The sequence below is a fragment of the Chlorocebus sabaeus genome, chromosome 22 (genome assembly GCF_047675955.1).
Source record: "Chlorocebus sabaeus isolate Y175 chromosome 22, mChlSab1.0.hap1, whole genome shotgun sequence".
NCBI classification, from domain to species: Eukaryota; Metazoa; Chordata; class Mammalia; order Primates; family Cercopithecidae; genus Chlorocebus; species Chlorocebus sabaeus.
Window position 1 is genome coordinate 44,749,731 of NC_132925.1, and position 23,294 is coordinate 44,773,024.

Below are 23,294 nucleotides of genomic sequence, written 5' to 3' on the forward strand. Positions count from 1 at the left end.
ATTTAATTAGCACCTGCTATGTGCCAGGTAAAATGTATTATAATTAGCACCTACTACGTGCTTTCATGGGTTATCTCAGAGCCACCACTGTATACAAGACTTTTAAGAATGCACATACACCTGAGAGCTGGGAGAAAATTCCTCTGTGGTTGGGATAAAAAGTAAAAAGATGTGGCCGGGCACGGTGGCTCACCCCTGTAATCCCAGCACTTTGGGAGGCTGAGGCAGGCGGATCACCTGAGGTCAGGAGTTCGAGACCAGCGTGGCTAACATGGTGAAACCCTGTTTCTACTAAAAATACAAAAAATTAGCCAGGCGTGGTGGCATGTGCCTGTAATCCCAGCTACTTGGGGGGCTGAGGACAGAGAATCGCTTGAACCTGGGAGGTGGAGGTTGCAGTGAGCCAAGATCATGCCATTGCACTCCAACTTGGTCAACAAGAGCAAAACTCCGTCTCAAAAAAAAAAAAAAAAAAGAAAAAGGAAAAGTAAAAAGACGCTTCTTAGAGAAACTGTGAGTTGAGAAGCCAAATAATTAGAAATAGATCAGAGAAGCTGTAGGAAACCCAGACAGAAACAGATTAACTGACCAGCTGCAAATCAGTAGAAAGGAATCCAGGGCAGCCTGCAGCCATTGAACATAATTGTTCCGGCAGAAAGCCCCGAGAGAGAGAGGAGTGCATTGGGGAGCAGCGTGTGAACGAGCGCCAAGGAGAGTAGGTCAGAGACCCGCCCTGTCTCAGTGTCCAGAGGTGATGTGCGGGGCACACATACAGAAGAGGCCTTTCTTCAGGCCCAGGAAAGTTCAGAGATGCGCTGGCTCAGAACTGAAGCCACAGGTAAGACAGGAAGCTGAGGTGAACAGGTTATCAGGGTGGCAGGTTGTGTCAAGTGACCAAGGTAAAGAGACTCCGCACTTGCACCTCCCAACCAGTGTAGGTTGCACCCTCCCCTTCTCCAGGCACTGCCAGTAAAAACATCTGTGGCCCAATCTACCGCCTGAGCACGGTACCTGCTCCTGCAGAGGCAGCGGAGTCAGTCCCAAGGAGCGACACCAGCGAGCAGGAAAGCACAAAAGGTGTGGGAGAAAACTCCTGTGTGGTCCCCTTTAGGGAGTGGGTAGTGGGAACCAGAAGACCCAGGTGCTGCTATTTTGAAGTCATCCGGGTTGGTTCCATCACGGCTCACTGACTTGCTGCACCTGCCCATTTCTACTGAGAACCAAGAGCAGTAGCTTTGTTCCTTTATAGGCTTTACAATGGCCTATTCCAGGGAACGGTCTCTTGTCCTCTCCGAAAACTACATCTCCACCTTTCATCCCAGTGTGCGCATAATTACATTCCCAAGTGTCACTGCTGGGCCTGGTGCCGCAGGTGCCCCCAGCTGGCTAAGTGCTTGCCTACCTGCTCACTGTCGGGACAGGTGGCATTCCAAAGGAGGCTCCCCCGGTTCGTGTGCCTATTATTAGGTGTGGAATTTCCACCCACAAAGGCTCTCAGATGCTGTCTCTAGGCTGTTTTTACCCTACTGCTGTTTGTGCCCTTAGATACAAAGCTGCCTGCCCTCCCATATACCTACTCTGAGCATTCCCTTGAAAAGCTGGGGAAGGAGAGGAGGGAGGAGCCGCAGCCCAGGGGATAATCAGATCAGAGTCTCTAAAGGGTGGAAGGACCTCTGTGAAGGAAAGCACGAGAAAGGAACTTTAGAAGCAGGCAGAGCTGGCCAGCCACTGGCAAGCTGCAGACGAGCAGGAAGCATTTCCCCCGGTGAAACCAGCCTCACCCAGGCTGCTCCCTCAGGCCTTCAATTCCTGTCATGCAGCCAAGCTTTTCATTCCGCAGCTAGAGAACAGGCTCTTGGGAGTGAAACTCCAGATGGAAGCGTGCATGTAGATACAAAGGAGGGCTATAGACTCCTGCCTCGAGAGCACACCTTGCCGCCTGGGGGTCTGTGACCTTGGGTGCTGAAAGGTGGGTATCAGTTCTCTCACTACCTGAACTGCACCGCCTTTCAAAAAACCTGCTTTTATACTAAGGTCAAAACCCTTGAAAACAAATAATCACCTTTGCATGGGTGCCTACAAGCCTTAAAAAGAAACCTGTGCTAATGTGAAAACCAAGCTCAAACATATCTCTCAAAAGAAAATTCAGAGTTTCCTGGCCCAGGTTGCCCCAGGCACTGGCCCTCCATGAAGATCAGCAGGGCTGCTGTGCAAAGCCTCACACCAAGAGAAAATGGTACTCCATCCTCAAACATAGGGGCTCACGCCTGTAACCCCAGCACTTTGGAAGGCTGAGGTGGGAGGATCACTTAAAGCCAGGAGTTTGAGACCAGCCTGGGCAACATGGCGAAACCCTGTCTCTACAAAAAAATTGAAAAAATAGCTGGGTGTAGTGGTGCATGTCTGTAGTCCTGGCTACTTGGGAGGCTGAGATGGGAGAATCACTTGAGCCCTGGAAGTTGATGCTCTAATGAGCCATGTTCATGTCACTGTACTCTAGCCTGGGTGACAGAGTGAGACCCTGTCTTTAAAAAGTTAAAATATTAAATTAAATTTAAAAATACATAAAATATAAGCAGCAATACTCAGGAGTTAACAGAAAAACTCCCTAACCAACTACATTTCTCTGAAAAATGATGGGAATCTCAGGGTCTACTTTTTCTCCAAGAACTTAAAGGAGGGTAGGAGTTTTTGGGGATTTCCAGAAAAATATCTGGAAATCTTATGTGGATTCTAGGATGCCAAATAAATGTCCTTGATGTCACATGACCTCCAGCCTGCTAACGGAGGAACGCCAGGAATTCATTAATCCTCTCCTGGCAGGGCGCGGACTCTAGAAACAAAGATGTTGCAGCCAAATCAACCCGCAGTATCTGAGATTCTCAGGAAAGCAAAAGGGGTCAAGGACCTCAGGGACAAGGAGGGCCTTGGCCCTCACCCTGGCGCTGGGCTTCCTCCCTCTCCCTCCACCTCTGCCTGTTCCCAGCCTCCTCCTCCACTTGCCACTTCTGAACAGCACATTCTATTCATCATGCAAGGTGAAGCTCTTAGCAAAAGTGAGGCACTTGCTTAGCTGGGAATTTGGGGTGAACAAATTCTTCTGTTTCTGTCCTGATTTTTGACAGGAAGAGATGTCACCATTATCTAGGCCCTCATGTTTGTGAATCTCTCTGGGCATCGTTATCTGTTTCTCGAAATCCCTAAGCAGAGCCTGTACCTTTTCCACCATCTCTCTTCCCCATCACAACCCAACACCATTCCTGGACTAGAGACTATAGGGAGGCTGGGCATGGTGGCTCAAGCCTGTAATCCCAGCACTTTGGGAGGCCAAGGCGGGAGGATCACTTGAGGCCAGGTGTTTACGACCAGGCTGGGCAACACAGTGAGACCTCATCTCTACCAAAAAATTAAAAACAAATTAGCCCAGCATGATGGCATGCCCCTGTAGTCCCAGCTACCTGGGAGTCTGAGGCAGGAGAATTGCTTGCGCCTGGAAGGTTGAGGCTACAGTGAGCTGAGATTGCCACACTGCACACCAGCCTGGGCAACAAAGTGAGACCCTGTCTCAAAAAATAAATTAATTAAATTTTTAAACGACTACATGGATTCCCAGACAGTACTGCAAGGGGAAAGTGGCCGTTTGTTGGTGAGAACAAACAAATAACTCCAGCAGACTGAGCCCTTCGAGCAGCGCAAGCCTCACTCACCTTTTCCGCTATCAGGAAGTCATAGCGAAGGGCCTCTCGCGTGCAGATGGCGCCCAGGAGGAAAACGAAGACAATGTACAGAAACCACCTGAAAACCCAAGAGCAGAACAGAGCTGCCCCCCACTCACCTCACCCAGCCCCATCCAGTCCCCCAACTCAACCTTCTGTTTCCAAAGGGAACCTGTCTCAGAATGAGAGAAAGGCCAGTCATGAAGCTTCCCCAGCTGGCTTGGGAGGACACTTTTTGTACTGTTTCTCTTCTGGCATATTTCTTACCAAAAAAGGGGTACCATTGTTTTGTTTATTTTTTTACTTTTAAATGTATATAAAAATATGGAATGCTTCATGAATTTGCATGTCATCCTTGCACATGGGCCACACAAATCTCTGTATTGTTTTAATTTTAGTATATGTATTGCTGAAGTGAGCACTGTTTTTTCTCTTTATTACATTAAAAAAGAAAACCACACAACAGGCATTCCAAGTAGGGAAGCAGGAGGCCCAGTTGCCTGTAGGTTGTCAGGATTCGGGCCGGGGCTGCCCCACAGCCTCACATCCCAGCCTCCTCCAGCAAAAGAACAGGCTGATGATCCTTCAGGCCTCTAAGTCCTGCTGGTCTGTTATCTTTGGATCAGATAATAAAGAGGGAAACTAAAGTCAAAAGGCAGAGAGCAGAGGCCTGGCTCTGTCCCCAAGATGCCCTGTAACCTTGAACAAGACCCAGGTTCCTGTGGTCTCCTCACTCCCATCCGGGTAGTAACAGGATGGGCCAAGGGTTCATCCTGGAACCTCCCAGCTGGGACCAGAAACAAGACAGGGTCCTCATACAGAAGCCTCTTTCTTTTATTTCCTTCCCAACACTCAATTCTATCTCTGTTGTCTTCATTTTCTTCCCAAAGTTATTGCCTTGTTTTGCACAAAATACCCTGATGCTGTATTCCAGGCTGATAGCAAAGGTGTCACTGCAATAAGCTAAGGGCAAATTCAGTGTTTGTGAAACAGATACACTAATATTTTCTAAATACTGTGGTTACAATAACACAGGCCCTTTTAACTTCTCAAGTCATTGTCTCTGGTCTCTGATCTCATTGCCTCTTCACACCCACCCAATGAAGGGCAGAGAAGCTTCTTCCTGTGGTACAGAGAGAAACAATATTCTAAAAATTCAGAAATAGACCCAGAGTCACCCAGCCTGCTTGTGTGGGTGGCACAGTGTGAACTAAAACCCCAGAGGCCTGATGGCCTGGGGGAGTAGGAGGGGAGGCTCACTGGGGGAAGAAGGAGAGCTGGGTGCTGAGCTTCCACTGTGTGCCTTCTACTCTCTCCCCCACAGTCTATGAAGCACATATACTGTCATCATCCCCATTTCGCAGGAAAGGAAATGGAGGCTCAGAGAACTCAGTAAATTATCCAGAGTCACGCAGCCAATCAGCGGCAGAGGTGAGAGGCAAACCAGAATTTGTCTGACTGCAAAACTCTTCATTTTTATGCTCCCTCCAGGGATCCTGGAAACTCGGTGGTTAAAAAAATCCCCAAGTTCAAAATGGGGGTTGAGGAGGGACGGGGGCGGGAGGCCGAGGAAAGGAAAGAAAGGATTTGATCTGTGATCTGGGTCCTGACACTCCTCCTCGGCAGCATTCCCAGGCAGGGCGCATGAAAGGGCAGTGTCTGAACCCACCAGACATGAATTTTCCAGCCCACCGAGTGTTAAAAGAAGGATCAGAATACGAAATAGACTGGTCGCAGTCGGGGCACTCTCAGAACAAAAGGGGCAATCCCTCTTCTGCCTGGGTTCTCTCTCCCACTCTCCTGCTCGGACTGATTGCCATGAGGGGAACTTACGAGATGCCAACAGCTGCCAGGGAGCCCAGGGGGATGCTGGCGGCAGGCTCCCTGAGGTCGCCCCCCATGTTGAAACCGGCCATGACTCCTGAAAGACACCCAGATGGGGAATAGGGTGAGCAGCCTTCTCCACGCATCACCTTCCCGAGGGCTGCCCCTTCCTCTCCTCCCGGACCCTCTACTGGAAGCTGTCCCACAGCAAGCCCTCCAGCTGCAGCTCTGCGCACAGGCTGCTTTTCCATCTCCCCTGGCAACTAGGGAGGCATCCCTGTGGCATGAAAGGGACCTTTGTGGGTTGGAGGAGGCTCAGGAGGAAAGCCCTCCCGGCTCCAAAAGCATCCTACCGCTCAGCGCAAAGCAACCAGGGGGAGGAAGGCGGCTTGCAAGGCACACAGAGGTCCTGCGCTGCGTGCTGAGCTGGGACAATGCCCTGGAGAGGCTCAGTGTTACAAAGGTCTGGCAGCCTCCTGCTCAGTGGCTTTCCCTGCCTCTGCTGCCCACTGATTCCATGGGAGCTTCCTGTGTCCCTGGGGTCAGGTACCATCCTCCAAGCCCCTGAGCTACCAAAGGGTTTGAAATAAACTCCAAAAAAACCAATCCTGATGCCACTGACATGGAGTCACAAGCTCCTTTTCATCATCACCTCTCTTCTGCAAGAACACTAATGACAATGAATGAATCCATAAGGGACCCACAGCACTGTGCTACATGGTGAGGTGGGGGTGTTGCCTCTTCCCTTACAAACAAATATATGAAAACAACATGACAGGGTGTTCTGAACATCGGATGAGGATCCAGCCCACAAGTGCCATAACAACTCAGTGTGATGGGCTCCCCTGGTCAGGAAAGCCCCGTAGAGGGGGTGCAGCTTGAATGTGGCCTTGAAAGAGGGATTCGAACGGGCTTAGGGACGGGAATGAATCTAACACCATGATTTGCGAACACTTTCAACCTGCCTGGGCCTGTGTCAAGTGCTTTACAGGCACTTTTTCATCCTGTTTAATTCTCATAACAACCTCATCAGAAAAGTAGAATTATTTCCTCATATTATAGAAAAGTGCTCAAAGAGGTTAATTAAAACAGTCTAAGGTCACACATTTAATAAGTGGCAAAGCTAAGATTCAACCCTGGTCTGTCTGACTCTGAAAATTATGCTCTCAATGCCTCTGCCATAATGCTTCACAGAATCCAAGTGAAGGGCAGTGAAGTGACAGTTTGGAACCAGAAAGTGAAAGTAGAGGAGTGTATTTCACAGAGAACCCTGAATGCTGGCCCGTGGATGGGGGTGCATATACTGTCACCCAGCAACTCCGTTATGAGGACTTTACCCAAAGTAGATAGTCAAGGCTATGAGGGAAGATTTAGCCCAACATTTTTATAAATGCTTGTTTAGAATAGTGGAAATCAGAAACAACCTAACGTCTAAAACTAGAGGATGGGTTAAATAAGTGATATAGCTTTCAATAAATACTAGGTCTCAGAATATTGTAAGGGATATGTTGTGACATGGAAAGATGTTTAGAAGCTTTTGCTTAGTTTTAAGAAGCATATTAGAAAACAGAACACATCTGGTATGATCCCATTGTTATAAAAATATATAGAAAAAGGAACTAGAACATGTTTTAAAACATTAACAATGTAATTTCTGGGTGATAAAAGAACAGGTCATTTTTATTTGACTGTTTATATTTTCTCACTTTTCTACAATGATCATTTTGAAACATGTGAAAACTAACTTCTAAGGTTTTGTTGTTGTTGTTGTTGTTTTTTAACGGCACGTTAGGCACATTTTCTTTCCTCTCATTCCCTCCTCTCCAAGATCCTATTAAAAGCATAGTAAATCACGCCTGTAATCCCAGCACTTTGGGAGGCCAAGACGGGCGGATCACGAGGTCAGGAGATCGAAACCATCCTGGCTAACATGGTGAAATCCCGTCTCTACCAAAAATACAAAAAAATTAGCCGGGCATAGTGATGGGCACCTGTAGTTCTGCCTACTAGGGAGGCTGAGGCAGGAGAATGGTGTGAACCCGGGAGGCGGAGCTTGCAGTGAGCTGAGATGGCACCACTGCACTCTAGCCTGGGCGACAGAGCGAGACTCCATCTCAAAAAAAAAGAAAGCATAGTAAAGGGGGAAAGTGGATAAATTCCTGTAAGCAAAGAGAAGTTGGGAGGGGACCCTAAGTAGATGAAAGGTTCACATAAATGTCTGGAACATAGAACAGAAAATGGAGAACATAACACAGAGGAAAAGAGAAGGAAAGAAAGCCTCGGAATGCTTCTCTACAAGATCTGAATACACCAAGGAAAACCAGGGCTGGACGTTTGCACCCCAAATGAAGCCCTGCTCAAGAATCAACAGCACTCACAACTTCTCATCAAGGTAGGGCCCCAGCAGGGAGAAAGACCTAAACGCATGGCAGCCGGGGAAATCCATGCCTACAACCAAGGTCACCCGATGTGTGATGAAAACCAGCAACAAATAAACAAATACATGCATAAATAGAAACAGAACAACCCAGGCTGGAAGAAACATATAAATCAGGATACAGAGAGAATTTGGAAGAAAACACTGATTAGTAGCTCCAGATACATCCAAGAAGAATATTCTATCTATAAAACAAGGTGCTGTGAAAAAAAAAAAAAAAATCCAAGAACAAGGAAGAACTTTTGGAAATTAAAAATATGATCACTAAAATTAAAAATGTAATAGATTTAAGGGCCAGGCATGGTGGTTCATGCCTGTACTCCTGGCGCTTTGGGAGATCAATGCAAAAGGATCACTTGAGGCCAGGTGTAATGGCTCACACCTGTAATCCCAGCATTCTGGGAGACCAAGGCAGGCAGATCTTATGAAGTCAGGAGTTCAAGACCAGCCTGACCAATGTAGTGAAACTCTGTCTCTACTAAAAATGCAAAAATTAGGCAGGTGTGGTGGTGCATGCCTGTAATCCCAGCTACTTGGGAGGCTGTGGTGGGAGGATCACTTGAGCTCAGGAGGTAGAAGTTGCAGTGAGCAGAGATCACCCTCTCATTCCAGCCTGGGTGACAGAGCTCCTTCAGATAAGAGTTCAGAAAATTTACTTCCCCCATATTGTTTCTAAGGAAGATACTAAAGTATGTATTCCAGCAAAATGAGGATGTAAACCATGAAGAAGGAAAACATGAGATTCAGAAATCAGTGGTGATAACTGAGGAATGGAGTGAATAAGGGTTGCACAGCAGAGAAACTGCCAGGGATTAAAGCAAAAAATGGAGGCTCCTGGAGGGATGCCTCTGGAGAGGAAATGCTTCCAGCACAATGGGCAATAAAATTAAACTGAATGATTTTAAGGATATACTGACTGCACATTTTGGCAACAACATAAAAAGAAGAGTTATTAAGACTCTACTTGCAGGGATCATTTCTATAGTTTGTTATTAGAGAAGTTTCTCTGAACGTGTAGAACACCGTTGACATTCTCTTTTGTTGAACTACCTCAAATATCACAAAACAGTCATTTAATACAGCAAAGCCAAATATATTTATTAGAACTCACTGCAGTGAGGTAGACCACCACCTTGCCAGGGTATCAGCTGTACCTCCCAAGGGGGAGTGCATGTTCATAGGATGTTGGGGTCTAAGGTATTTCATGATGGAAGGAGGATAGAGATTGGGTAAAATTTGTGATATGGTAGTTTAGTATTGGTGGACAGAATAAGGTGAGTATCTTATGGGAAGAATTGATTAACTGTTATTTGACAGGTGAGCTCTTTGTCCAAGTAATCAAACTACTGAATCAGATAAATTTATTTTCATTAATATCTTGAAGCAAACAATATTTAGTCGTTTATAGTCTTTATCTTTCCTGGGTAAAGTTTTCATGGAAGAACTAAATCATGTTAATACAGATTATCTCAGTTTGCATTTTTCATTTTGATATACATCTAGTTTACTCTTTTTACAGAGATTCAGAGTTGTGAGTCTAAACTGTTACCACAGTATAGGTAAGCCTATGAGCTTTGGAGAAATTTATATTGTTAGATATAGTCTACTGTGTTCAGCAAAAAGGGTTGTGGAAGGGTTACAGTTAGTAGAAGATGGGAAAGATGGGGAAAAGGTATACCATTAAATCTGTGGTGGTGAACTCTTGGCTGTGTTCGAGGTAGAGTGATTTTTACCACTCAGAATCATCTTTAGAATATGACATACCAGGACTATTATCTTCAGGTCCACATTTTACAGAGTGCTGTCCTGATGTGGGGCCAGAGAACTTACTCTGAGAAGGAAGCAAAATTTGCTAGCAAAATACTCAATGCTCTTAGAAGAAATGTTAATGACAAAACCTTCGTATAGGCAAGAGGCAAGGTAGTTGTGACCATATATATCTACATGAAAAGAATGATGTCTATGCTTATTTATTTTCAATTAATAAATCATTTTGGCTGCTAAAAGAGTCATTGAAACTCCAGGAGAAGTGAACAAGAAAGTTAAGGATTACAAATAGCTAGAAGGGGGATATTGAATGTCTCCTATACAAAGAAATGGTAAATGTTTGAGATGATGATATGCTAATTATTCTGATCTGATCACTATACATTATATGTATCACTACATATCCCAAAAATATGTGCCATTATGTGTCAATTTTAAAATTTTTAATTAAAAGTTAAAAAATAAATTAAAAAAATAAAAATTTAATTAAAAAATTAAAGTTAAGGTCTAAATATGAAGCAAATCAAAATGTGACATGATTTTAAACAACTAATAAAATGTTAGAAAAATTCTCCCGTTTGACCATGGTATAGGAACTTTCTCTCCTAAATGACACAAGGGCTATATGAGAATCACAGTGAAGAAAATGAAATTCCAGCCCAACACTTTGCTCTTCAGGGAGCAACAGCTGCACAGTCATAATCGTGTATTTGCTTATTGTTTTTTAACTTCTAAAATTGGCCTATAGGCAGAGCACAGAGGACGTAACTATTGATAAGGTTTAGATCTGTGTCCCCACCCAAATCTCATGTTCAATTGTAATCCCCAATGCTGGAGGTGGGGCCTGGTGGGAGGTGATGGGATCTTGAGGGTGAATCCTTCATGAATGGTTTAGCACCTTTAGCACCATCCCTTTTGTGCTGTTCTTGTGATAGAGTTCTCACAAGATCTGGTTGTTTAAAAGTGTGTGGCACCTCGCCCTCTCTCTGGGTCCTGCTCCTGCCATATGAAGACACCTGCTCCCCCTTCGCCTTCTGCCATGAGTAAAAGCTCCCTGAGTCCTCCGTAGAAGCAGATGCTGCCATGCTTCCTGTACCGCCTGCAGAACCATGAGCCAATTAAACCTCCTCTTTATATATTACCCAGTCTCAGGCATTTCTTTATAGCAGTGCCAGAATGAACTAATGCAACTATAGTTATGAAACAGAATATGAATATTATCTATCTTGACAATGTAAAAGAAGGTTATAGCTAACTGATATTAGGAAGTGAAAAGAGGAAAGAGAAGGAGAGGGAAGAGAAAAAGCACTAATATTTTCATCATAGTAATGTAGAAAACAAAAATATATAAGTCTCATGTTCATTCACTAGGCCTGACTTGAATGTTACAAGCTTCAGTTAGTTTAATAAGCAAATTTAAAAGGTAATCGAAGCCATACCTTTTGAGCTACCTGTTAAATGTGGTAGGTAGCTATGGAAAAACCTAGCAAATATTTACATAGCAGTTGCAATAAATTTTAAGTTAATTATTTTGTATCTTGTTATCATAAAGTTGAGTTTCTGAGTGTTTGCTACGCAGAGCAAAGAAATGTCAAATATATGAAGCAGTTTGTTTTCATTGTTCCAAAGATAGCTGACTTGTAACCTTAAGGCAAAAAATATTTTTAATAAGTGTGTGTGTGTTTGTATGTGCGCATGTGTGTGTGTGAGAGAAACTATTTGTTCAGTTAAAGTTTTAAACTACATTTTTCATGGGATTTTGCCCACTCGCCTGCTAATAATCAACTTGCTATCTATAGTTTTCCTGATAATACTCTAAAAATTCAAGTACAAAAGGATTATGTAGATTCCCTTAAAATTAGGACAATAACTAAGGCATTCCTTATAAAAATAAAGATACACATAAAATAAATATAATTCTAATACATTAATCTTAAAACACAACACAGAATCTCAATTTCCCACGCCAACAGCAAGAACTGAAGGGATGTAACCTAAAACTGATAGAATAGCAGAGATTTAAGTATATTCTTTAAAATTATCAATGTAATCATCAAAATAAGTATAACTACAAATATAACTATCAAACATTGGAAAGTGGATGAGGGAGCTAACTCTCATTTCCTAGCATAAAGTCAACAGACGATGTCTGACTTTGATTAACCAAATTATAGGTATACTTACATTGCTTGGTTATACACAGCTCTCAAAGTACTAAAAATGATTAAAGTGGTTGTCCCTGTGGAGGAGTATTGGGGATAGTGAAAGGTGGGGTGGGAGACTATTGCTTTGTATTTCAAGCCCCTGTGCTGTTTTATTTTGTATCATGTACAGGTCTTATTTGGATTTAAAAAAAAAAGAAATATCTAGGATCTGCTGTATTCCTCTGTTCTCTCCCTGCTAATAAAGACATACCTGAGACTGGGTAATTTATAAAGGAAAGAGCTTTAATTGACTCACAGTTCCACATGGCTGAGGAGGCATCACAATCATGGCAGAAGGTGAAGGAGGAGCAAAGTCACGTCTTGAATGGCGGCAGGCAAGAGAGAGCTTGTGTAGGGGAACTCCCATTTATAAAACCATCAGATCTCGTGAGACTTATTCACTGCCATGGGAACAGCATGGGAAAGACTCACCGTCATGATTCAATTCCCTCGCACCAGGTCCCTCCCACAACACGTGGGAATTGTTACAATTCAAGGTGAGATTTGGGTGGGGACACAGAGCCTAACCATATCATGACATAGTGCTCTTTATTCCTCGCCATTGTTGTACCTCCTACAGTTTGTCAGGTCATTTTGTAGTGTACTCAGACCCCTGAGAACACCACAGCGATATATGCTTCTGTGGAAGAAAGTAACTGATTGATCCTAACTGCTTCTTGCTTCCAAACACATACTGTCTCCATAACAAACCCCCTATCCTCCTTCCCCAGGTTCTGTGTAGGCTTCCTGACGTGCAGTACATTAGGATGCTGGTCAGTGGGAGGAGAAAGGACTGACTGTAACACGGGAATAAGCCAGGCCCAGATATGGCCAGAAAGCTGGCTTTTGAGAGAAAACAGAGAAGCCAGAAAGTAGATCATATCACAGACACAGAGTCACAGACAAGGAGATGCAGGCAACTCGGACTGCAGACAAGAAGTGTCTCATGGGTGATTCCTGCTGGGGCAATGTGGGTGGTTCCCATGGCAAAGTGTACATTCGTTTTTTTTGTTTGTTTGTTTGGATTTTTTTTGAGATGGAGTCTCCCTCTGTCACCCAAATTGGAGTGCAATGGCGCAATCTTGGCTTACTGCAATCTCCACCTCCTGGGTTCAAGTGATTCTCCTGCCTCAGCCTCCCAAGTAGTTGGGATTACAGGCACCTGCCACCATGTCTGGCTAATTTTTGTATTTTTAGTAGAGATGGGTTCACCACGTTGGCCAGGCTGGTCTCAAACTCCTGACCTCAGGTGATCCGACTGCCTCGGCCTCCAAAGTGTTGGGATTACAGGCATGAGCCACCGTGCCCGGCCTGCACATTGTTATAGGGGCTCACACATTGTGACTGTCATTTCCAAAATTCTACCTCTGTGTTACCACACAATTCTTGGGCAATGTTCTCTAGCTTCGGCGAATTATAAATGTCTCATTCACTAGTTAGAGCTAGAAAAAGTATTTTGACTTAGTATTTTTTTTCCCATCTTTGTTAAGTGTTACAGAAATTCTCTAGTTTGCTTTCCTTTTGCATCCAGTGCAATTTTAAAACACTATCGTTAAGGTTAGAGTTACATTTAGGGTTGGCGTAATAGAACAAATACTATTTCCCAGAGCATTAGTGCCCAGGTGTTTTAAAAATATTACATTTTTTTAAAAGTTCCACAATTGAAAATAAGGTTGGGAAAACCTTAATTAGAGAGGTTTTCAGTGCTGGGCTACTGTAGTGCTTATGATATGCTAATATTCACTGTCTATCTCTAAGAACAGCATACAGTGTTTCACAAAACTTACTTGGCATTGAACCCTTCTTTTTTTTTAAAGAAATGAAACACTGTGTTCATTATTAAAGTTCCACAGAGCACAGTTTGGGAAACACTCAGTGCCCATTTTATAATTACTATTTGGTCTTGACACTTTTCTTGGTGGGCTTCCAAAAATTGTTTAAATTTGGCTATTTAGGGCTGGATGTAGTGGCTCATGCCTGTAATCCCAGCACTTTGGGAGGCTAAGGTGGGTGGATCACCTGATGTCAGGAGTTCGAGACCAGTGTGACCAACATTGTGAAACCCCGTATCTACTAAAAATACAAAAACTTAGCCAGGCATGGTGGCATGCACCTGTAGTCCCAGCTACTTGGGAGGCTAATGCAGGAGAATCACTTGAACCTGGGTAGGTTGCAGTGAGCCGAGATCACGTCACTGCGCTCCAGCCTGGGCGACAGAGCAAGACTCTGTCTCAAAAACAATAAAAATAAAAAATAAAACAGCTATTTAGAATCATGATTCTTAAGGCTAGATGGTACCCTAGCGATCATCTACTCCAACCTTTTATTTCACAGATGAAGCAACGGAGGCCCAAAGAAGGGAAGCCATTTGATTCAAGTGTTCCAAGCTAATTGCTAACAGAACCAGCACTAATCCTCAAGTTTCCTGATTCCAAATCAGTGTTCTTTCCACTACATCACACAGCCTCTCCATTTCTTCCTAACACCCCCGCTCTTTGTAGATTTCCCCTTCTGAAACAGTAATTGCATGATTAATATGGGGTTACATCCCCACCACAAGGCTGAGCTTATCAGTTACAATCGGCGCAGCGCATTGATTTCCTCACAGGCGCTTGCATCACCAGTTCCTCATCTCTAGACCATGCTGGATTGATGGCATTTCTGAGTTTTCAACGCCAGTTCCAGGAAGCAGTTAATTGCTTTACCCAAAAATGTTTTTTCTCCCTGCATCACAACAATGATCTGTCTGGTCTGCACACTGTTACCATGTGACATACGTAAACAGCTTCCTTAATACGGGGAAAGCCTTCTGGCTTGGTCTTCCACCCCAGTCCTGGGGCCTTCAGGCACAGCTTTATGATCTCAGCTGTAATATGCAAGTCTGATGGTGTCAGCCATCACTTGACCAGCTTAGGTTTATGAGGCTACACCTCGAGTGGCATCCGTAGCCACCTAGACATTGACATTACGCCTACAGTTTCGATGGATGGTGAACAGGGGGCTTGGGGTCAGCGCCTAGTTCCAGTGTCTGGTCTCACAGAAGACACAGATGGCCAGAAGATGAATCAACCCCTTACAGCTCTCAAATATATATCCTTGGGTAAAATAACCAGTGTAAATGTCAATGAGCACTTACCAACATTTGCAAGCAGGCAGCTCATCTCTTTTCTTCCCTGCCCCCTGAATCACCCAATGGCACACATAGACCAAAGTCCTTACTTATCACCAATTACCACAAGCCCACTTCCCACTCCAATTCCCTTTTCTGTTCCTGAAAATGAAGATTCGTAGGAAAAGCAAAGCCCAACAGTTTTTCTAGGCTTTTCAGGTTCCTGTTAGTTCACAAAGGACGACTGACTCTTTCTCAAGGAACTTCCAAGCTTCCTCCTGGGGACTTTTCAATCCAAATCTGTGTCCTGAGAAACTCTTCAACTTTTTCTTTCCATTGATAGCTTGTTTCTCTGCTGCCTGTTTTCTAAGTTCGTAACTTTATTTTTCTTTCTTATGAAGGTAAACTACACATGCATGAATGTGCCCAAGTCTCATCTGCTGCCTTTTTTTTTTTTAACTGAAAAAACAAAAGGGATTTATTACTGTCTGGAGGCAATGTGGCTCCGAGCCCTGCTTTCCTCACCTGTAAATGGGGATTATACTATTTGCTTTGCAGGGCTGTGGTGAAGTTGGAACAGATATTCACAAGCACCTAGCATAGTGGCTGGCACCTTGTAGGTGCTAAATAAATGCTCACCCAGGAGAGATGGGCTCTGCTCCTTACTCAGAAATCCCTCAGTTTCCTAAAGACTGGTCTGCCTCTCCTTACCTTCCTTCTGATTGCCAAACCCCACTCCTTTCCCATACCTGGCTTGTTGGTTTGTTTGTTTAGCTGTTCCTGCAAAAATCTCTAAACCTCTCTTTCTCTGTTCTTGGAGCAAAACTTGTGAGTTTCCTTCCCTCTCAATGTTTGAGAGATCCTGCTGGGACAGACAGTGTCAAATAATGCAACTTGCCATCTCCAGGACCCAGGCAAGATTTATTGGCTTCTGAATGAGGGGCGGCACCAACATTGTGTGTTCTGTCTTCCAGCATCCTCTCTCAGTACGTGGGAAGTAACGGGGTTTACCACTTACTGGCTGGGAGATGTTGGGGAAATAACCTCTCTCTGTCTTTGCTTCCTCATCTGTAAAATGGGTAAATAATAGAACCTGTGGGAGGATCTAGGTTCCATGGGGCTCGAAATTTTTTTGAAAGTACAAAATTATGAATATAAAATTAGGAACAGGGCTTTGGAAGGAGCCCACACAAGTGAGGGACCTTGAAGCCCAGGCTTCATCTACTTCATGGCAGCCCTGTGTCTGATGGAACCAGTCAGGCTGTGGAGAAGTTTAAATGGAAAACTATACACAAAGTGCTTAGTGCCTGACATAATAGGTTACTGTAATGATAATAAGTATTGTCGATATTTGTAGTTGTTTTGATACAAACTGTTGATATGTATAATTATTTTGATAAAACAATTATAAATTAATTCCATAATTAAAATCACAAAAAATAGACATGTATAATAATTATAAAGCTTTTTTTTTTTGAGATGGAGTCTCACTCTGTCACCAGACTGGAGTGCAGTGGTGCTATCTCGGCTCACTGCAACCTCCACCTCCCGGGTTCAAGTGATTCTCCTGCCTCAGCCTCCCGAGTAGCTGGGACTACAGGCATGCACCACGCTTGGCTAAGTTTTGTATTTTTAGTAAAGACAGGGTTTCACCATGTTGGCCAGGATGGTCTCGATCTCTTGACCTAGTGATCTGCCCACCTTGACCTCCCAAAGTGCTGGGGTTACAGGCGTGAGCACCACACCCAGCCTAAGCTTTTTTTTTTTTTTTTTTTTAAAGACAGGGTCTCACTCTGTCGCCCAGGCTGGAGTGCAGTGATGCAATCTCAGCTCACTGCAACCTCTGCCTCCCGGGTTCAAGCAATTTTCCTGCCTCAGCCTCCCGAGTAGCTGGGACTACAGGCTTGAGCCACTGAGCCCAGCCAAAGCTTCCATCTTGTCTCCTGTTTCTGCTCACAAGTCCATCAGAATGAAGGGAGTGGAGTGAGCCCCTATCTTCAGACTGTCCCTACTTGGGGCTCTCTAGTCCTTAAACATGGGGACCCCATTCTGATCCCCATGTTTAAGCAGGTTCTTGTCCTCTCACTCATAAGACATATAACTTGTGAGGAGACCCAGGGGACGCCTGGGAGGGGAGAATGGGGGAAGTAGACCAGAGGAGGGGTGAGCACTAACAGCTAGGCTGAGGGGCCTGGAGACAACTAGCCAATTGGAGGGCCCAGCAAACCCCCAGAGCTTCTCAGAGTGTGTACATGAGCAGGAGAGAGGAGTCAGGCCCAGGGAGGTCAAAGGGCATCACAGAAATAGCTGGGCTCTTGAAAAGGAAGGTGACTGTGGACGTTTCAGTAAAGGCTGTAGGTTTCCTACCACATTTTTTCGTGCTGGGTGCGGTCAACCACAGGCCCATGTGTTGGCTGTGGCCAAAGAGGCTCTTTTCCCTTCCAGTAAGAGTTTGGAATCTGGGAACAAGGGTTACAGGACTTCACATGACTGACGTTCTTCTCAGTGAATTTCCATTTCCTAGTTCCTCCGTGAATGGTGTTCCTGGATCCCTGGAGTGGCTGCATCCGCGTGGTGTGTGTGAAATCCTAGAGAGGGGATGTCTGTTTCTCAGGGAAAGTTTGGTAGTGAAGCTTGGAGAAGGAACACATGTTGAGAAGCAAAGCAAGTACAGTGTCCACCCCAAGCCCCCCACTCCACCCCTGCAGCCACCAGCACAGGGTGTAATGGAGAAGAGTGCAGTGAGGGGGCAGGGGGACAGCTTCCTAAATCCAGAGGAGCCCCCAGACCAAATCTCCAGCCGCTCTCCCAGGAGGTCGCCTGCCCTTGGGATAAAACGTCCTTAACTATCATATCTCTGACGGGAGGATGGGGGCTGGGGGACAGAAAGGTTTGTTCTTTAAAACTCTCCCCTTGCCACAGCCTGGAGGTTCTCTTGTTCCAGAAGAGGATGGCGTTGGAGGGAGCCCCAGCCATGACTCACTTGGAGCTAATCCTTAGCAAATCTATCACCATGGAAACTGCCAATCATCCATGCTTTTCATAGCTTAACTGAACATCTGCCAGGAGACAGCAAGTCATACAAACCATTCGTCCTGCCTATCGTGTTTACATTTGGGGCCCTGAAAAACAGAGACAGAGACACGGAGGGCAGCTCTCCACAGCAGGGTGACGGCCCAACTCCGGCCACTAATCAGCTGCGTAACCTCTGTCAGGTCCTTCACAAGCTCCTCTGCACCCCTCCTCCCCCATCTGGTAAAATAAAGGATTGGATCAATGATTCTTCACCTTGGTTGGGCCAAAGGAGAGTGGGAGGGACAGGAAAGCATGTCCCCTAAAAGGGGTGGGGCAGAGAGGCCTGTGTAGTTACAATCTATGCACTATTATCATTTTACATTTGAAATCTTACAAAATAATACTCATAAGTTAAACCACAGAAAACAAATCTTGACTCATCGTCTTAGGTAGCTATAGCTTTCTCAGCAGGAGAACGACACTCCATCTCTGAGCCAGAATGTCCAGTGTCTGTGAGGCTTTTAGTATCATTATCAAAAGGGAATATAGGCCAGGCATGGTGGCTCATGCCTCTAATCCCAGCACTTTGGGAGGTGGGAGGCTGAAGCGGGTGGATCACTTGAGGTCAGCAGTTCAAGATCAGCCTGGCCAACCTAGCTGATCTCAACTCCATCTCTACTAAAAATACAAAAATTAGCTGGGCATAGTGGCATGCTTTTGTAATCCCAGCTACTTAGGAAGCTGAAGCACGAGAATCGCTTCAACCCCCACTCACACCAGGCATCCTCTCTCTTAGGAAAGCCAGCCGTGGGAGCAGGGTGGAGGGGCGCATCAGGGCCACATTGCCAAGACAACCCCCTGGTGCACCGGAGTACACCCGGGACATTCCCTGCACAGTGTGACCAGGCAAAGAGGCCTTCTGCCCCTGCCTTTAGGGTAAATGCTAACCTGGCATCTCGGCCCAGGGGTCTTCACTCAGTGGGGACACTGCCAGGCCCCGGGGAACACTCAGATGGTTTTCAATTTGTGTGTGGAAGGAGAGAGGAAGAGAGACTGGGAAACATCTACAGATGTTAATTTTGTTTTAATTCCCTCTGTTTTTCCCCTTTCCTTTTCTGTCCATTCAAGAGGAAGCTGACCTATATTCTCTTGCCTTGTGGGAGACAGGAGGCAGAGAGGAAGCAGAATTTGCCTGTGCACTGTTTTGGCTTCTGTTTCTCAAAAGCCTAGGTCCTCAGAAGATTTTGGAGGGAAACAGAAAAGAAACAGCAGAATGGCTGGGGAAAACATGGGGGGACAAGGAGAAAAACTATCACACAGTTTGTGCGGCCACATAAAAATACAAATGCAGAATCAAAAATTATTGTTTTTTTTTGTTGTTTTTTTTTTTTTTTGAGACAGAGTCTTACTCTGTCGCCCAGGCTGGAGTGCAGTGTCACGATTTCGGCGCACTGCAACCTCTGCCTCCCAGGTTCAAGCGATTTTCCTGCCTCAGCTTACTGAGTAGCTGGGATTACAGGCATGTCCCACGACATCCAGCTAATTTTTGTACTTTTAGCAGAGATGGAGTTTCACCATGTTGGCTAGGCTGGTCTCGAACTCCCAGGCTCAAGTGATCTGCCTACCTCATCATCCCAAAGTGCTGGTATTACGAGGCGTGAGCCACTGTGCCTCGTCTAAGAATTTTAGAAACAGCAAAGCCTTAAAACAAGCATGAGGCCCTTCTCAGGGTAGGGACAGTGTGAACGTATAGGTCACACACCCAGAACGTTGGCCCTAGACAGGAGTGTCCCCCATATTTGACAGAAAACTGGTTCTGGAGTTTGGGGCAGGGGGAGAGAGAGGCTGTTCACAGGTTCTGGGGAAATGAGGACCTGGGACCCCCCCCACTCCCTGGCAGTACTGGTGAGGAGCTGGTAAGACCCCTAGTCTATGTACTTGGGGAGTACACAGACCCTAAGCATAGGGTTCCCAATCTCAGATTTCTGGTCCCTGAACATGGCTCAGAGGCAGCACAAACCTGAAAGGCCCTATGGACAGGACGATGGGAAGGCCTGGTTCTGTTTACAGATAAGGAGTTGCAGACCCCCCCCCCAAACATGTCTGGGTACTGTATAAAACCCTAAGCCCCTGGAACTGGTGCAGAGCATGGCAGGAGCAGGTGGAGGCATGCTGAATTACTGATGTTAATTTTAAGCCATCCTGGCAGAATGAAGGCTTAGAGTCAGAGACTGACTCTTCCTGTTTTATAAAAATGAAAACGCACTATTTCTGGCAAATCTGGATTTGTGGATCGGGATTCGACCTGCCACTTTCAAGTCCTAGTTCCAGGCTCATTTCCATGGCTGAGCCTTAAGAAAAGTCAGGCAGGAGGCTGACGCAGTGATACAAGCGATAGACGAAGCTGGGACCAGAGTGGTCAGGTGGTAGAGATAAGGAGAAGTAGAGAGAATCTAGCGACTCTTAGGAGGTAAAATTGACAAGACTTAGAGGGCACTGGAAAGAAACAGGGTGGTCTGATCACTGGCATAAGCAATTGGCTGGGTGGAGGTGCCATTTACTGACATCAGGAGTACAGGAGGAAGACGAGTTGAGGGGTAGGTGAGATGGGTTTGGTCAAACTTGTTCAGTCCAAGATACTCAAGAGAAGATGTCACATGGGCAACTGAATGTATGATGTGAAGATTGGAGGAGAAGTCTGGGCTGGAAGTGTGAATTTTAGAGTCATCAGTTTTGAGGGTGGTTATTCAACAGTGAGCATGGATGAGACTCCAAGGAAAATAGTTGAGAAAGAGATGCGAGGGCCTAGGAATAGCCTGAAGATCCCCAACACTGGATGGTCAGGCAGAGGGGATGCACCTATGAAGGCAAGTCAGAGAGTAGGAGGGAGCTGAGAAGGCTGCACCATGGAAGGCAAGAGAAATGCAAAGAGAAGTGCATTGTTGCTGAGAGGTCAAATAAAGTGAGAAACTAAAAATGCGTGCTGCATTTAGTAACAAGGAAGTCACTGGTGACAGAGCCATGTCATTGGAGAGACAGGCTTGCAATTCCCAAAGGAGAGAGTGGGAGAGTTGAGCAGGGGATAAAAGAATGGAGATGGGGAGACATGTTATGTTTGGCTATGAAGAGGAGAGGGAAAGGCTATTGCTATAAGGAGAAATGGGATTGAGGAAAATCAATTAAAGATGATTAAAGTTATTGTCCTTTTCATTTTAACAGCTTTATTGAGGTATAACTGACATACTATAAGATGTACATGTTTAAAGTGTAACAACTTGAAAAGCTTTGCTATATGAATATACCCGTAAAATCATCACTATAATCAGTAATACACACACACACACACACAATTTTTTTTTTTTGATACAGGGTCTCACTCTGTCACTCAGGCTGGGGTACCATGGCGTGACCAAGGTTCACCGCAGCCTTGACTTCCCAGGATCAAGCAGTCCTCCTGCCACCCACCACCCACCCCCAAGTAGCTGGAACTACAAGTGATTCTCCTGCCTCAGCCTCCCAAGTTGCTGGGACTACAGGTGCATGCCCCCACACCCAGGTAGTTTTTGTATTTTTAGTAGAGATGGGGTTTCACCACGTTGGCCAGGCTGGTCTCAAACTCCTGAACTCAGATGATCCACCTACCTCGGCCTCCCACAGTTCTGAGATTGTAGGCATGAGTCACTGAGCCCGGCCCAAGCTAACTTTTTAATCATGTTTTGTAGAGACCACAGGGTCTCACTATGTTGCCCAGGCTGGTCTCAAAGTCCTGAGCGTGAGAGACCCTCCTGCCTTGGCCTCCCAAAGTGCTGGGATTATAGGCATGAGCCACCATGCCAGACCAGGAATATATTTTTCATCCTCCCAAAGTTTCCTTCTGCACTTTGGTAATCCCTTCTTCCTGCTCCTCTCACTCCCATTCCCCGGCATCTGTCACTATAGCTTGCATTTTCTAGAACTGCATATAAATGGAGATGTATACAATCGTATTTATTTGCTCTTTTTTTGACCTGACTTCTTTTACTCAGCATAATTATTTTGAGATTCACCTATATTATTGTGTGTATCGATAGTTATTTCTTTTTCTTTTTTTAGAGACAGAGTCTTGCTCTGTCACCCAGGCTGGAGTGCAGTGGCACGATCTCGGCTCACTGCAACCTCTGCCTTCCATGTTCAAGTGGTTCTCCTGCCTCAGTCTCCTAAGTAGCTGGGACTACAGATGCCTGTCACCACCATGCCAGGCTAATTTTCTTTTGTATTTTTAGTAGAGACGGGGTTTCACCATGTTGTCCAGGCTGGTCTTGAACTCCTGACGTCAGGTGATCCGCCTTCCTCAGCCTCCCAAAGTGCTGGGATTATAGGTATGAGGCACCATGCCCAGCCAGTTATTTATTTTGATTGTTGAGTGTTTTCCTATTGTGTGGCTACACCATAGTTTGTTTATGCACTCATCTGTTGATGAACATTCAAGCTATTTCTAGTTTGGGGCTATTAAAATTTAAGCTGCTTTGAAAGTTCATGTACAAATCTTCAGATGAACACAGGCCTTTGATCCTCTGCAGTAGATAACTAGGCATGGAATAGTTGGATGTAATTTTTAAGAAACTGTCAAACTTTTTTCCAAAGTCATTGCACCATTTTACATTCCCTTCAGCAGCGCATGAGGGTTCTGGTGTCTCCACATCTTTGCTAACACTTGTATGGACAATCTTCTCAATCTTAGACATTCTAGTAGCTTCTCCTTCTTTTTCTGTCCCTATCCCATTTGGGGTGGGGACAACAAGTAAGGAAATGGCCACATATAGGAGGGCAGAGGGAAAGGGGAGAGAGACAAGGAGACGAGGCAAATACACTCCAGGCTGTCAACACTCTCTTGATCAAGAGTGAAATGCTTTTCTCTCTTCATTAAGAGTCTGTTCCCTTGGGACAAACCCAGTCACTAGCAAATGTTATTTTTTATGGAGCATCTGGTCAACATGTTAGCTTATTGCCTTCCAGGCCAGGGACCCAAGCATGGGGCAGGGGTCCTACAGGTACCTTGGCTGTGGGAGACTCCTCTACAGTCACTGTAGAGCAGGAACTTGGGGAAGGGAGGGTGAGGAGATTCATTCCTCACCCCTGGAATATTGTTTTGGCTCACACCTGATATAGCAAGAAAAGACAATAGTGTTTCTCTACCCTCTGGGAGAAGATGTGCTGGTATGGGTAGGGGGAAGGGAAGGCAT

The 23,294-nt window shown here is 45.3% G+C and overlaps 1 protein-coding gene, 1 non-coding gene and 1 pseudogene across 2 annotated transcripts in view; 1 reads left to right on the top strand and 2 right to left on the bottom strand.

The window, feature by feature from the left end:
* LOC103228134 (solute carrier family 12 member 8) overlaps positions 1-23,294 on the bottom strand; it is a 98,370-nt gene that overhangs the window by 34,727 nt on the left and 40,349 nt on the right. The window contains exons 3-4 of the mRNA XM_007985529.3: positions 5,550-5,637; positions 3,708-3,795 (exon numbers count right to left, since the gene is read on the bottom strand). Coding sequence (XP_007983720.2) covers positions 3,708-3,795; positions 5,550-5,637 — 176 coding nt within the window. The remainder of the gene's footprint in view (positions 1-3,707; positions 3,796-5,549; positions 5,638-23,294) is intronic.
* LOC119625998 (U6 spliceosomal RNA) lies at positions 4,035-4,138 on the bottom strand. Its single transcript, XR_005242210.1, has one exon. It is a non-coding gene; the product is annotated as a U6 spliceosomal RNA (small nuclear RNA).
* Positions 8,932-9,023, top strand: LOC119626135 (small nucleolar RNA U3; annotated as a pseudogene).